This window comes from Megascapheus bottae, chromosome 18 (assembly GCF_031878675.1).
Source record: "Megascapheus bottae isolate mThoBot1 chromosome 18, mThoBot2.hap1, whole genome shotgun sequence".
Classification (NCBI taxonomy): Eukaryota; Metazoa; Chordata; class Mammalia; order Rodentia; family Geomyidae; genus Megascapheus; species Megascapheus bottae.
In genome coordinates, this window is record NC_143526.1 from 35,620,358 (window position 1) to 35,636,137 (window position 15,780).

The 15,780-nt window shown below is 41.3% G+C and overlaps 1 protein-coding gene across 1 annotated transcript in view; it reads right to left on the minus strand.

Moving 5' to 3' along the window:
* The window catches only part of Chd6 (chromodomain helicase DNA binding protein 6), a 142,431-nt gene that overhangs the window by 63,019 nt on the left and 63,632 nt on the right, over positions 1–15,780 (minus strand). Inside the window, exons 6-10 of the mRNA XM_090352378.1 lie at positions 7,193–7,255; positions 5,521–5,579; positions 4,787–4,904; positions 438–524; positions 144–278 (exon numbers count right to left, since the gene is read on the minus strand). Of these exons, the coding sequence (XP_090208504.1) occupies positions 144–278; positions 438–524; positions 4,787–4,904; positions 5,521–5,579; positions 7,193–7,255 (462 nt within the window). The remainder of the gene's footprint in view (positions 1–143; positions 279–437; positions 525–4,786; positions 4,905–5,520; positions 5,580–7,192; positions 7,256–15,780) is intronic.

A 15,780-nucleotide genomic window follows, 5' to 3' on the forward strand; every position in this document is an offset into this window, starting at 1 on the left:
ATACCCACACCAAACTAGAGCTCAGACCTAAAGCTGACTCGGATATAGGCAAAGATTGTCATGGCTCATGGAGCAGTGACAAAGAAACCTTCCGAATCCAGCCAATGACATCATAATTGCCAAATTATGAATAAATGTATTACCACATGCTTAATTTCAGGAAGAATTTGAAGAGACTCAAATTCTTTAACTTTTGCAGGATCCACATCTTCCTCTAACTCCCACGTACTCTCTTCATATGGCAGGGAGCACCACTTTACCAGGTAATGTGTGACTTCCTGGTGGAAAAGGAGAGGAAAGTATCAGTCACATTAGGTCAACCTTTGAGAAACCACCATGTGTCAATACACAAATACTATTAAGCCAAAGACTACATATTAACAAAGTAAGTTTCTGTGGGAAGAAGAGATAAGTAGGAGGCAAACAGACACACCCACCTCCCCTGTTTCCGCATCCTTGGTGTGTGCCACCTCCAGGATGCGATCGACTTCCACATAATCTGGATTGAACAAGTCTTCATCAGGCTAATGCAAACAGAGGAAAACAGTTAACCAGTGTAACTTCCTTCAGTTTTAACACTCAGGGTTAATTAAAAAAAAAAAAAAAAATGTGGGGCCGGGAGTTTGGCCTAGTGGTTAAAGTGTTTGCCTAGCATGCATGAAGACCCGGGTTCGATTCCTCGGTACCACATACATAGAAAAAAGCCGGAATTGGTGCTGAGGCTCAAGTGGTAGAGCTCTAGCCTTGAGAAAGTCCAAGGACAGTGCTCAGGCCCTGAGCTCAAGCCCAGGACTGGCAATAAATAAATAAATAAATAAATAGGATGTGATTTTCATTTAAAAAAAAAAATGTGGCGGGCGCTAGTGGCTCACACCTGTAAATCCTAGCTTCTCAGGAGGCTGGGATTTGAGGATCATAGTTCAAAGCCAACCCAGACATGAAAGTCCACGAGACTCTTATCTCCAATTAACCTCCAGAAAACTGGAAGTGGCCCTGTGGCTCAATGTGGCAGAGCTGAAGAACTCAGGATAGCAGCTAGGTACAGAATTCAAGCTCCGTGACTGCCCCCCCCCCCCAAAAAAAAAAACGTGTGTGTATATGTTCATGTGCTGGTTTGGGAGCTTGAACTCATTGCCTAAGCACTGTCCCTGAACTTTTTTTTTTTTCCCTGAAGGCTAGCGCTCTACCACTTAAATCAGTTCCACCTCTAGCTTTTTGGTGGTTAGCTAGAGGTAAGAGTCTCATGGACTTTTCCTGCTCATGGGCTTTGAACTCAGATCTTAGCCTTCTGAGTAACCAGGATTACAGGGTGGGGTTTTACTCTTAAGTGGTCCCTCCTTTGAGTCCTATCAGAAAATGCAGACAGAAAAGGTCTGCTAGAGATCACGACTAAAACTCAAAAGACCTAACTATCTTGAGGCCGCATGATGGCTATGCAAGGCCTTTCCTACTGCAGGTCATTACAGCAACGAAAAAAGGCATGACAGAGTTCACTTGGAACTAAATATTTTCCCCTTATTAACAATAACTAACACTTGTAGGGATATGAATGGAGTTTCTTGGTTACTGGTATATTCTACTGATTTAGATGATAGTTAACAAGTGTTTATTTTGTAAAAAAAAAAAATTCAGAGATGTACACCTAGCATTTGTTTACTTATTGGTAAATATATTGTGTTCCAAAAGGAATTTATTTACAAATAGACATTAAGCAATACTTAGGAATATTTTATGTGTGTTCCCCAGTTATGGTAAATGCTTTTACTTATGTTTCAAAAAGATCTTGTGGAATCTAGGAATCTAGGAAATCAGAGAGGTTAAGTACTGAGCATGGTCACAAGAGTGGCTGTGAAGCCACTGGCGGTAGGCCTGTCTTTCTTATCTAAACCTTCTTCCTAGACTGCCTCTTTTGCAGCAAGGCACTTTCAGGGTCTAGCTGTCTTACTTCCTCATCTGTAAAGGGATTCTTTATGCAAGCTTTTCTGTAAACTTACCTTCAGATTTAATTCTTACTTGGTAGTAATCTCACAGTTTTTTTTTTAATCATTATCAATTAAATTATTGCCAACCAGACTACATTCAGAAGTCTATTTCTCTGGATTCCGAATGCTCTCCCTCCCTTGCCAGTAGGACTGCACTATTTTTCTTGAGATACTAGTATGTACAAGGCCTCATTTTGCCTGGCAAAATAAAGGTTTACTTCCTTTTCTCTATAGCTCTGCTGCCATTATCTGTAAGTTGGCACTGAGTACAAGAAACCAAATTTCCATGATCATTACAGCCTAAGTTCCTTCCTGTAACTATCACTCAGTATGAACTGCTTCTTCTAGCAGCAGTAAGTCATCTGATTCTTTCTGTGTTGGCTTTTCAAAAATCTCCTATCTGGGTTAAAAATTAAAAACAGAACAAGAACGAGTTGAGCTGGAGGGTGGAGTTCAGGATTAGAGCATTTGTCTAGCAACACACACACACACACACACACACAACCAGTTTTTAGACCTTGAATGATAGAGAGCTAATATTTATGGAATATTGGCAGTGAATTATGAACCAAGTACCATGCTAAGCATTTCTAATAAATACTGTGCCATTAACTATCCATGTCTAAGATATGGAGGCAATCTCAGTATAATAGTAAGTATGTAGACGCATAAGTATACACACAGAGGAATACTATTCAGCCTTTCAAAAGTAAATCTGATTTTTCCAATAACATGGATACAATATAGATAATAATGGAAAGCATCAGGCGAAGTGATATAAGCCAGGCACAGAAAGACAAGTACTGTATGATTTCCCCATGTGTGGAATATAAAATAACCAAGCTCATCGAAGCAGAGAGTTACAGACAACAGTGGCTTTGAGGGGAAGACAGATGGGGAAATGTTAGTCCCAAGTAACAAACTTTGTTATATAAGGAGAATGTTCTGGAGATCTAATGTGTAGCATAGTAATGACAGTTAAAAATACTGCAGTGTAGGGGCCAGGAGTTTGGCCTAGTGGTAGAGTGCTTGCCTAGCATGCACGAAGATCCAGGTTCAATTCCTCGCGCTACCACATACACAGAAAAAAGCTGGAAGTGGTGCTGTGGCTCAAGTGGTAGAGCTCAAGCCTTGAGAAATGTCCAAGGACAGTGTTCAGGCCCTGAGTTCAAGGCCCATGACTGGCAAAAAAATTTTTTTTAAAAATACAGCAGTATAATACTGCTTGAAATCTGACAAAAGGTAGATCTGAAGTGGTAGGGAAAGGGAGAAGGGAAAATGAAAGAACTGGCACTATGTGGGGTGATAGATACACTGATTAGCTTGAATATGGTGGTTATCTCAGCACATATGTTCATCAAAACATCAATTTGTAGCTCCTAAATACACTTTTTTTCCAATTTTATCTCAGTAATACTGAGAAAACAACAGCATTATGCTGCTCAATTGTAGGTATTTTACAGGCTGCTATGATTAGGAGTTTCACTTTTTATACACAAGACTCTTGAGTTTACAGGAGTTTATGCTATGTGTGCATTCACATTTTTAGGAGGCCCTGGCTACGTGACCTAGCGCTCAGGGGCTGACCCTCACCGAGTCCCCTTGGAGTCCTGGTACCTGAATGAGGAACGGAACAGAACAAAACAAAACAAAAAAAGCAGGCCTAGCAGGGCATTTTTTTTTTTTTTAATATAAGGCAGCCGATGGCTTGGCATGCAATAAACTCAAGAGATAATGAAAATGGCAGTATCTTTCCTCCCTAGAGCTGTTATCTAATCATTTTCCTTGCTTCAAGATTATAAAGATTCTTAAATGTAATGCCCTATGTTAGAATTTCATTTTCTTAAGTTTACTCATCTCAACCTGTACAGGCAAACCTGGACTCTGCCAGTTTCTCTCGGAGCAGCACTAGTCTTTCTGGAAAGCTTGTGTTTACAAATGCAGCTTCATATATTTTCATGTATTAAGTGTGTAAATAAAAAGATATTCTTTCTTTTGCCACAAAAAAAAAAAAACAAAACAAATGCAGCTTAAGTACGGTGTGTGGGAAGTTGCAGCCTCTGAGGCTGGGTCTCCCTCATGGGTGACTTGCCCATCTTTATAAAGCAGTTGGAAAAAACAGAAATGATCCCAAAACACAGTTATTACTTCTATCACAAGAACATTGCTTCTCAAGTTACTAATAAAAATGTCAACTAGGTCAAGACAGTGTTACAGGAATGATCTCCCCTATTATTCATGGTTCACTTTGCAATATACACCAATCTTCTTCAAGTCCTTTTCTTTCCATCAGAGTATAAACTCCTAGAGTACAAACAAACTGGACAAGAGGATTTACTGACATTATTTTATAATAATTTTTAATCACTAAAGGAGGAACACAATAAAATACTGAATGGGTAAATATATAAACAATTTCCTATAATCTGATGACATCTGGATGCGTTCTGGTATTACTGCTTACACTTTAAGACTTCTTTTATTTTTTGGTGCCAGCTCTGGTACTTGAACTCAGGAAGTGGTGCTGTGGCTCAAAGTGGTAGAGCACTAGCCTTGAGCTAAAGAGCTCAGGGACAGCATCCAGGCCCTGAGCTCAAGCCCCACAAACACAACAACGAAAGGAAGCAAGGAAGGAAGCAAGGAAGGAAGGAAGGAAAGGAAAAAAAAAGGAAAGGAAAGGAAAGGAAAGGAAAGGAAAGGAAAGAAGGAAGGAAGGAAGGAAGGAAGGAAGGAAGGAAGGAAGGAAGGAAGGAAGGAAGGAAGGAAGCAAGCAAGCAGTTAAATAAATATATATATTGCTTCACCTCTGTAAAGATGTGCTTCATCTGGGCTTGTTTATTCCTAAATCGCTTGATCTTCTGTGCAATGCGCGGATCCTTTTCCAGCTCTTCCATAGTGGCCCATTTACAATGTAAATAGGAACTATCCAAAGACACACAAATTGTGAGACAAGCACATGACTAGCAAATGACTGAGCTTTAAGATTTCAATAAGTGTGTGCAGGCCAGGATGGGGGGGCGGGAACGGCAGCGCAGATTACATAGAGGTAGCTGGGTGATCAGCTGTGAACCTGCTGAGGGAGACTGCGCTTAGAAGGTCCTTGCCCTTAAAGGCAACAAGAAACCATACCAAATGGACTAACTGCAAGCAACTCGTCTTGCGGCTTCCAAAGAAACGCTCTCCACAGTGGAAGCAGGCAGACATGGTCAAGGTAGCAAACTCACATTGTGAAAAGCACAAGAGGGAACACCACAGGTCAGTGGTTTTTCCACCCTGGGTGCCTATGGAATTGCCTAGGGAGGTTTTGGGGCCCACTCTGGCTCTGAGTCAACTGGTCTTGAATGGAGCAAGGACTTCAGTAGTTTCAAGAAGCCCTCCAGGTGACCAGGTGCAGCCAAAGTTGAACATTACTGTCTAAGCTGAGCTTGAGGTCTCTATGGCATGACCCACAGATCCCCGTTTCTGAAAGTACAGAAGACAACAAAGTATCCAGGTTTCATTCATGTAAAATCCCAGTACATAAATTAAATAGACGTACAAATTTCTATACTTAACGTAGAATAGCTCTAGGTCGAATGGAGGCTCTCCAGGGTGAACCTGTAACCAAAGCAAGAGTTTATCAGTCTAGCTCCACTTAGCTCCACAGATCACACTTAGATGCCGAAAGAAAACAGGTAAGCCAACACTTCTGCCTCACTTTAGGAAAGATTTCCTAGCGATATCTTCATTTTCCCAGGTCTGAATACACAGCTGCTGTGTGGACCTCATACTAGAGACCTTCTAAGGCCCAAGTACGAACTGTGCTCAGCTGATACTAGCCCAGGGTTCCAAGAAATGCCAGGACCACAGGCTGGTGTAGAAGTGACTTCCTTCATTGTTTGCTGCTTCCTCCAATGCCTTCTATCTCAAAACAATGTTAAGGTTTTCTTTCACAAAATACAGGAAACTGCCAGGTGCAGGTGGCTCACACATGTAAACACTAGCTATTCAGGAGGCTAATATCTGAAGACTGTGGTTCAAAGCCAGCCTGGCAGGGAAGTCTGTGAGACTCTTATCTTCAATTGACCACTCAAAAGCCATACGTGGAGTTGTGGCTCAAGTGGCGGAACCCCAACCATGAGCAAAAGAGCTCAGGGACAATGACCAGCCCCAATTTCAAGCCCCAGGACTGGCATGCACACAATAAAACCCTCCACCCCCAAATTGGAAATAAAGATTAATCTATTCCCTCACCAACACAAGTATATGCTGTCACTCAAGGAATTTTCATTAGGACTTTCTTATTGCCCTGAGATGACTAAAGAAAACTTCCCTGTTTCCACTATGACTCTATTCAAGCTCTCTTCTTGGCCCTTGATGACTTTTTATTTAAATGTGTGCTAGTTAGTAATTGGGCTTGAATTTTGGGGTCTCACACTCTTGTCAGATGTTTTTGTTTAAGACTGGTACTCTAGGGAGTGGGGGCGAGGGAAATGGGGACCAAGACATGAGAAAGGGTGTCAATGTATTTGAAGTAATGCACCTTCTATCTGGTGAATATAATGTAACCTTTCTATTACAATAAAAATATATGAAAAAAAAAAGATTGGTACTCTACCATTTGTACTGATTTCCAACTTTTTTTTGCCAGTTAACTGGAGAGTAAAAAAATCTTAGATTTGTCTGCTTGAGCTGGCTTCGATCACAGAGTAGTCAGAACTACAGGTGTGAACCATCAGCATTCTACTCCTGATGACTTTTTTTTTTTTTTTTGCCAGTCCTGAGCTTGGGCTCAAGGCCTGAGCACTGTTCTTGGGTTTTCTCAAGGCTAGAGCTCTACCTCTTGAGCCACAGCACCACTTCTGGCTTTTTTTCTAAGTATGTGGTACCGAGGAATCAAACCCAGGTCTTTGCGTATGCTAGGCAAGCACTCTACCACTAGGCCAAACTCCCGACCCTCCTGACTTTTAATGGACTATTAAAAACTAAGGGATAAAAATAATTTTTGCTAGGATCACAGTGGGAAAACTATAGTTCAAGCCACTTGAGATATTTAAGAGCTTTATGTCCTAAAATCCTCATGAGAGTTAAAGGAAGAATTGAGTATCTGGACAATATTTTTTCCCAAGCTCTCAGGACAAGAGAGACCATTTTATTTCTCTAGCCAAATACCTCTTCCCAGAGGGTCAAATCTGTGTTGGGACAAAAAAGTACAAATAGAAGCCACTGACCTCCTGGACGGTCTTAGATGCCAGGATCTTCTCAATGATGTTTGCATCATCTTCTGGAGGCTCCTGGATTAAGAGAGACAGAGGTTAAAAGGGAAGAAAATCATTGGAGCAACGGAGTCTGAGAATAACTATGTGAAATCTACAGGTTGGGTACACCTGGAGTGAAATGGCAGCTTTTCAAATTTTGGAGGCCTGGCACAGATTATCCACTGAATCTCCCCAGTCCAAAATTCTGAAACTCAAAGCCTTGGAGCATCATATTGGTACTTAAATTTTTACAGATTTCAGAGTATCTTAAAGGATATTTCAATTAGGGTTACTTAATCTTTCCAGTAATAGCATCTGCTTTATTCAAGAGCCTACCTTTGAGCCACGGTGCAGTTGCTCACGCCTGTAATCCTTGCTACTCTGGAGGCTGAGATTGGAGGATCAAGGTTCAAAGGCCAGCCCTGGCACTAAAATTCATGAGACTCTTTACTTTTTAGTTTTTATTTTTGCCAGTCTTGGGGCTTGAACTCAGGGCACATTGTGCTCAAGGTCAGTGTATTGCCAGTGGAGCCACAGCCCCACTTCCACCTTTTTCTATTTTTTTATGTGGTAGTTAGGAATTGAATTGAGGCCTTTGGGCATGCAAGGCCAGCACTCTACCACTAAGCCACACTCCCTGCCCCCAAGTTCGTGAGCCTCTTATCTTCAATTAACCACCAGAAAACCATAAATGGCGCTGTAGCTCAAGGGACCTGAGTGGTAGCCTTGAGCTGAGGAGCTCAGGGACAATGCCCAGGCCCAGAGTACAAGTCCCACGACTGATAACAACAACAAAAGGCCCACCTTTAAGTACTAAAGCCTCTCACATTCAAGGAGGTGGATCCTAACCTCTGGGCACAGTTCTATGACATGAGTGAAAAGCCATTCTGCTTTTAAGACTCAACCTCGGGGCTACTGTTAGCATTACCAAAGTTGGTCCCAGGTCTTCACTACATTTTGCTACATAAAATTTTCAGTAAATGAGGGCCGGGAGTTTGGCCTAGTGGTAGAGTGCTTCCCTAGCATGCACGAAGACTCGAGTTCAATTCCTCAGTACCACATACATAGAAAAAAGCCAGAAGTGGTGCTGAGGCTCAAGTGGTAGAGCGCCAGCCTTGAGGAAGTCCAAGGACAGTTCTCAGGCCCTGAGCCCAAGCCCAGGACTGGCAAAGAAAAAAAAAAATTCAGTAAATGAACCTTCAGGTCTTAGAATCAGAAAAATCTCAATTCTCTAATACCTATCAGTTACTGACTTTGGGCAAATTAACTGATACCTTTTAGTTTTCAAATGGTGGTAAAATATAGACCTCACTAGGTTGCTGGGAGGATAAAACAGTGTGAAATGTTTCTTGAACAATAAGTACTGCCCACAAACAATATTTAATTACTTTCTACTGAACTGTCTGTTACTTGTGTGTACATAGGAGTGGCTTTGTTTCATTTATCCTTGACCACGAATCCCAACTGAACCCTTTTTCTTAACCTACTCTGAAAATTTTTACTGTGAAATCTTCTCCTACAGAGAATTTATCAAATACACACACACACACACACACACACACACACACACACACACACACACACACACACACACACACACACAGAGCTAGGCGCCACTGGCTCACACTTGTAATCCTAGCCACTTAGGAGGCTGAGATCTGAAGATCACTGTTTAAAACACCCTGGGCAGAAAAGGCCGCAACAATCTTATCTTCAATGAACTCAGAAAAAGCAGTCAGAAGTGGAGCTGTGGTTCAAGTGGCAGAGCACTAGTCTTGAGCACAAAGAGGCTCAGATACAGCACCCTGGCCCTGAGTTCAAGCCCAGGGCTGGCAAAAAAAAAGTATCTCTCTCTCTCCTCTCCTCTTCTCTTCTTCCTCTCTCTTCTCTTCTCCTCCTCTCTTCTCCTCTCTTCTCCTCTCTTCTCTTCTCTTCTTCTCTCTCTCTCTCTCTCTCTCCCTCTCCCTCTCTCCCTCTCTCCCTCTCCCTCTCCCTCTCCCTCTCCCTCTCCCTCTCCCTCTCTCTCTCGTCAAAGAACACTCTTTATTGGCTGGGCCTGAACTCAAGGGCCTTGCACTAGCTTAGGCTTGCTTGCCCACAGTCCATACTTTCGGTGTTATTTTGGAGATGGAATCTCATGGATTATTTTACCTGAAGTTAACTCCAAACCATGGTCCTCTGCAACTTGGCCTAGGCTCCTAGCTAGAAGGAAGATTTGTACTGAATATTACCTTACTTTCCTCAGTCTAGGGCTCAACTGTTTTAAACATTTAACAGTGGAGGGTGGGAAGGGATCTGGTATTGAAGTGGGGATTGAATTCAAGGCTTCTTGCTCTCACTTGGCTTTTTCACTCAAGATCACTCTACCACTTGAGCCGCTTCTCCCACTTTCAGTTTTCTGCTAGTTAACTGAAGGTAAGATTCTCACAGACTTCCCCCTCCAGATTGGCTTTGAATCTCAATCCTTAGATCTCAGCCACTTGAGTACCTATATATAGAAGCGAGCCACGAGTACCTGGCTAAGTGGTAAGAATAAAGAAAACATTATATTTTTGCTGGGCATGGTGGCTTATACCTATAATCCCAGCTATTTGAAAAGCAGAGATCCAGAGAATCATGATTTGCAGCCAACCCACGAAAAAATTAGCAAGCTCTTATCTCAATAAAAAGTGAGGTGGCATCATACTAGTGATCTCAGCTACCTCGGAGGCCTTATGTAGTACAATCCTTATCCAGTGTGGCCCAGGGAGAAAATGCAAGACAGTTTTTAAAAAATAAATAATGGAAAAAAAAAAGACTGGGGACATGACTGCCAAGGTTGGGATGGGGAAGCGAAAGAAGACATTATATTTCTTAAGTTCTTAAATCAAGCTTTTCCCAGAAGAGTCATGATAGTTGGAAAAGAGAAAGAAGAAAAGTAAAGGGCATATGGCAGCAAAGAATTACGGAAATTAACAAGCAGGCACAGACAGATGCTCTCAAAGGTTACAAATATTTATGACACTCCTCCAGACACATGGCATTGTGCTCGACACCATGCCAAAACCAATCTAAAATGAGAGAAGTCTTCTCAGGGCCCAACAAGATTGTAAGTGACGTGGTACTCACAACAAAAGGAAGGAGTGGCAACATGCACTAAACTTCTGTTTTTCTGCCTTTGTGTCAGCACAGGCAAGGAAAAGAGAAGGAGGCAGTTTATTGACCACTGTGTTCTGATCCTTTATGATGCAAACCTCCTGAGGACAGGGACTCCTTTGACTCACTGAGGTAGCTATTTCTTTAGAAGATGACAGTCAAACATGGGCATCTAGGAAATTTTGTTAACTATTAAGAGGAAGAAAACAGATAAAAGGAAACATGCAGAAATAGAGGCCACAGCAAGAGACAACGGAACTATTCTATCTAGGTCATATAATTGAAATGACTGGGCTATCTTTTTATTTTTATTTTTTGCCAGTCCTGGGGCTTGAACTCAAGGTCTGAGCACTGTCCTTGAGCTTTTTCAAGGCTCTAACACTTGAACCACCACACCACTTTCAGCTTTTTCTATGTATGTGGTACCAAGAAATCGAACCCAGATGTTTGTGCATCCTAGGCAAGCACTCTACCACTAGACAGTGAGACTCTCATCTCCATAATCACTAGAAAAATGGGAAGAAGAGGGAGGGAGGGAGGGAGAGGGAGGGAGAGAGACAGAGAGAGACAGAGAGACAGGGAGACAGACACAGAATCTCTCCTTAAAATTTAGAATACTTTTGTGAAACTGTATTTTGAATTAAGCCAATACAAATTTTAAAATGCAGTATTCCTGATCATGGTTTCTGACTATTCCCTGGTTTTTGTGACTGCTGTAACAAAGTTTTTGAAATGGAGTTGCTTCAAATAAATTGAAGATTTGTTATTAAAAAAAAAGGTATAAAGCAAACTCTCAGGTCAAAAAGCAGAAATATCCTGTGCATGCTTCCCAGAAGAACTTGGCCTATTAGAAAAGCAGCAAGCTTCTCTCATTTTCTTCTTTTACTTCAAAATTTTACATTCATCCTTATACACAGCTCTGAATAATATATTTTGCTTGTCCTTTTTTTTAGCTTTACATAAGTGGAATCCTATTGTAAAAATTCTGGATGGAGGAGAGACTAAAAGAATCAACAGTGACCAAAACAAAACAAAAAACAAAAACCTCATTGAGGAAAAAAATTCTATCTTAACAAAAGGAACAATAAGAAGCATCTCTAAACTACACATCAAAGTAGAAAGGAAACTGGAAAAACAGGACTTTTTTTTCCCCTAACCAGAGATTGTGCATAAGCACAATCATGTGTGTATAAACATTCAGTGTATACAGATACACACAGTTTATATAAACTAAATCTGCCTGCCAAACACACTTCCATAACAACCATCTGTTCTTAACCACTTGGAATTTTCTCAAATTATCCTTCAAAAAGACCATTTTAATTCATTTGCTTGTATGTCAGAGATATGACAAGATATCCATATGATTTAAAATTTTTATTCTTAGAGGAAATAAATTCTCAAAATCCTGCAATCCCATTCACTCACCCACAGCCTTAACTAACTACTTCTTATACTTCTATTTAGCTTACTGGAGAAGAGGTCTAATCAAAAGCCTACCAATTTTTAAAGCAATATAATCATTGGGTTCAAAAGTGATACCTAGTGCTGGATTCAGGGCCTCACCCTAATCCAGGGGAGGCACAGTAATATGCCAGAGAATGTCCTACATGCTAATGGTATGACTGTAACTACAAGTCCAGTGACACTTCAGAAAGTAAGACTAGCTTGGATTTCATATATTAGGCGAAGTTTTGTTGGACTCTAAAGAATGCTGGCTCACAAAAGAATAAGGACAAAAGGAACTTGAATGACAGTAAAGAGTCTAAAATGTTCATATCCAGAATACAGAGTAGCAACGTCATATTAGACTAAAAGCATCAACAATGGGAGGGGAAGTAGATGAAGGTTAAAGAGTAGTATGTGGCTGCACCTGAAAACAAACAAATCTGAATTCTGTACAACACAGCAATTAGTCTGAAGTTAGCCACTTTAGATTCTTGTGCAAGACACTGAGCAATATCAGCAATTCCTCTGATAGTCTGGGGAAATTAGTCTAGCACCAGATTAGGAAAGACAGAGACCTGTAGCAGGGAACTACAGAGCAGTATGCTGTAGTGGCCACAATACTGGCCTCAAAGCAGAGAATGGCAGCAAAGACTAAGGATACACCCAGAGGAAACTATCTGAAGAAAAACAGTGGGAACTGATGAGCCTACCCAATGGAGACAGGAAACCATATGACTATTGATAGGAAAACTAGTGCCAACATAAGAAAATGGAAAAAATAAGAGCCAAGGAAAAACATTAAGTATTTTTCTTGACTTCCTAATGTGAGTATGAAAAAAAAAGTTTACATAATGCATTTAAATTGATCTTATTCATTAAATAAAACTATAAGTATAATTAAGTGCATTTGGGGGGGGGTCAGTCCTGGGGCTTCAACTCTGGGCCCGGGTGCTGTCCCGAGCTCTTTAGCTCAAGGCTAGCACTGTACCACTCACAGCCACAGTGCCACTTCTGGTTTTCTGGTGGTTAACTGGAGCTAAGTCTCACGGACTTTTGTGCCTGGGCTGGCTTTGAACCTCGATCCTCAGATCTCAGCCTCCTGAGAAGCTAGAATTACAGGTGTGAGCCACTGGCACCTGGCTAGTACAAACCTTTATACTCCCTAAAAAACATAAAATTCTACCTATGTGAAGTAAAAATTATGAAAAATCAAACACTGGTGCCTCTCTTGCACCAGCTCACAATGCAATTAAAAAAAGATTAAGACTGGTCCTCAACACAGTACGGCAGAGGCAGTAGGAATCAGAATAGTTTGAGTGAGTGGAGGAAAGTTCCAGTTACTTGGACTTGGGGTATAAACACAATAACAGGAACATTACAAAACATAAGGTGGTAGGGAGTGGTTTCATCTAAATGGCTCATGGGGCTTCAAATAAAACATATACCACCTGGTTTAGGAGAAGGTGACAAGAACTGGCAGGTATTCAAAGAACAACAACAGGACAATGACAAGGTTAAATATATGTGCGGTACTGGAGCACAAAGGAGGGGCAGAGAGCACAGCATGGGAGCAAGGAAAAATGCCAGATAAAGAAAGGGGGCACCAAAGGCAATAATAACACAGGAGAACACCATGAGTTGAAGCCTCATTCAGACTCCAATCTTTTTGTTCTAAAAGGTAACAAACACACAATTGCCCAAACTGTCACAATCAGAGTTATATGAAAGTCTATACATTGTAAGTATATCACAGAAATGTGGAAGTCTGTCTATGATCCAGGCATCAGTTTGAAAAAAAAAAAAGAAAAAGAAAAAGGGGTGAGTCATAGCTAAGCACGGTGGCACATGCCCCTAATCCTTTCTATCTGGAAACTATAAGAGGATCAGAACTAGGAACACAAACAAAAGACCTGAAGGTACAGCTCCAGTGGTAGAATGCTGGCCTAGTATGAGGAAGGCTTGGGTTCAATCCTCAGTACTGCGATAGTGAAGAAACGTCAGAAGCTGGGCGCTGTGGCTCCTAGCTACACAGGAGGCTAAGATCTGAGAATTGAGGTTCAAAGCCAGCCTGGACACTAAAGACTGAGACTCTTATCCCCAATTAACCACTAGAAAACCAAAAGTGGTGCTGTGGCTCAAGGGGTAGGGCAGTAGCTTTGAGCTAAAGAGTTCAGGGACAGTGCCCAGGCCCAGAGTTGAAGCCCTACCACCGACAAGCTAAAAAAAAAAAAAAAGAAAGAAAGAAACGTCAGATTGGCAAGCCATATAAGGTAAAAATATAATTCCGTACACAATGGGACAGACACATAGCTTTTTATTAGCCAACCAAGCCTATCAGCCTGTATTGGTAAATTGGTATACGGCCCATGAAAGATGCTAATACTCAAATGGCCCTTGGCATAAAAGGTCCCCCAGCCCTGCCTTAGAAGGAAAAATAGCCTTGATAAAGACACATAAAATTTCCTCAATTATTTCTGTCAGAACAGCTACTGCTGCTCCTCAGGTGTCAGGGGAGAAGTCATAATATCTGAAATATGGTAAATAGCTTAGTCTAAATGGCTACCAGGAGAAAATAAAATCTGTTGTTGTAGTGTTTGAACTGTCAAATCAACCATAAAATCCTCAAGGAAAGAAAATGAATTATAAAGCATCACATTCTTATCACCCCATGATAGTTTTAGTTGTTTGTTTGAAAAGTACCGCAATTGTAAAAAAACAGACTTGTTACTCCTATTAAGTATTATTAATTCTATAACTTTAGCAAAGGTATAAAATCAGCTCTTCTGTATCAGTTACCGCTTGATCACTCCAGGTTAAGTGGGGACAATAACCCCTGTTCCACTCCTTACTCCTTTCCACACAAAGACAATGAGAATATATATGTGAAATAAGAAGAAAATGAATGAGAAGTATCTGTGGTACAGTATCTGTGGTACACATAAATGTCTTCGAGAGTCAGGTATCTCTACTATTGCCACTTGGCGTGCAGAGTAAATTCTGCCAAGTCAGTGATAGAGGCTCTAGAATAACACACAGCCTGCACCCCAGAATGTGCTACTGGCAGTGATGCTCGTCCTACCAGCCTGCTGCTGCCTTTTGCCTTACTTAACTTTTTTTTTTTTTAAATCTTGTACCTTTGTATCAAATTCCTAATACTATTGTCTTTCTCTTTTACAAGTGTGAAAAACAAACAGGCTCTGGAGCCTTCTATCCCTTGTTCCACTGACATTACAAAGGCTACCTACCTCACTGGACAGTGTGAATCTTCCTACCCCTCAGCCCCGATGGCCAGCACTCCTCAAATCACATCCACCTGTGCTTTTCCACTCGTCACACTACCCATGCTCATCCTCTGGCCAATAGCACTGTGGAGCTGTTCAGGAAACGTCCACATTCCTCTGAATTAAGGCCATGCTAATCACAATAGCAATACAGCTGGGTCCTTTCAGCTACACAAAGCCCCGTGGAGAAAGAACGTTACTTTCGTACCCCTGTGCCTGAGGATTCACCCCTGTAGCAGATTCTCAATATATTTCAGCTGGATCAAAGTTCCACCTGTAATTGCTAGTTTAGTTGAATCACTGAACAAGTATTCATTTCAGACAACATTTCTGAATTCTAATGAGAGACAAAATAAAATTGGAGATAAGGCACAGTAGCTACAATTACAAATTATGGTTAAGTGCCATGAGGGAATTAAAGGAGCGGAAGTAGAGACCAGCATGACAGAAGAGACAGTTATCTGTGTAGACAAAAGAGGCAGGGAAGACTGCCCAAAGTAGACACTGTTTTAGGTAAAATTGAACCATGGTAAGCCAGCTGTGAAACCAACCGTGCGGTGGTGAGCACTCCAAGCAGAGGAGCGGTAGAGGTAAGAGAGTATGATTAATGCATTGAAAGAGGACTAGCTTTTGGGGTGGCAAAAAATGAGAAGGAAAATCAATTGATCTAAAATGTCTTTGGTGGAAGAGGGAAAG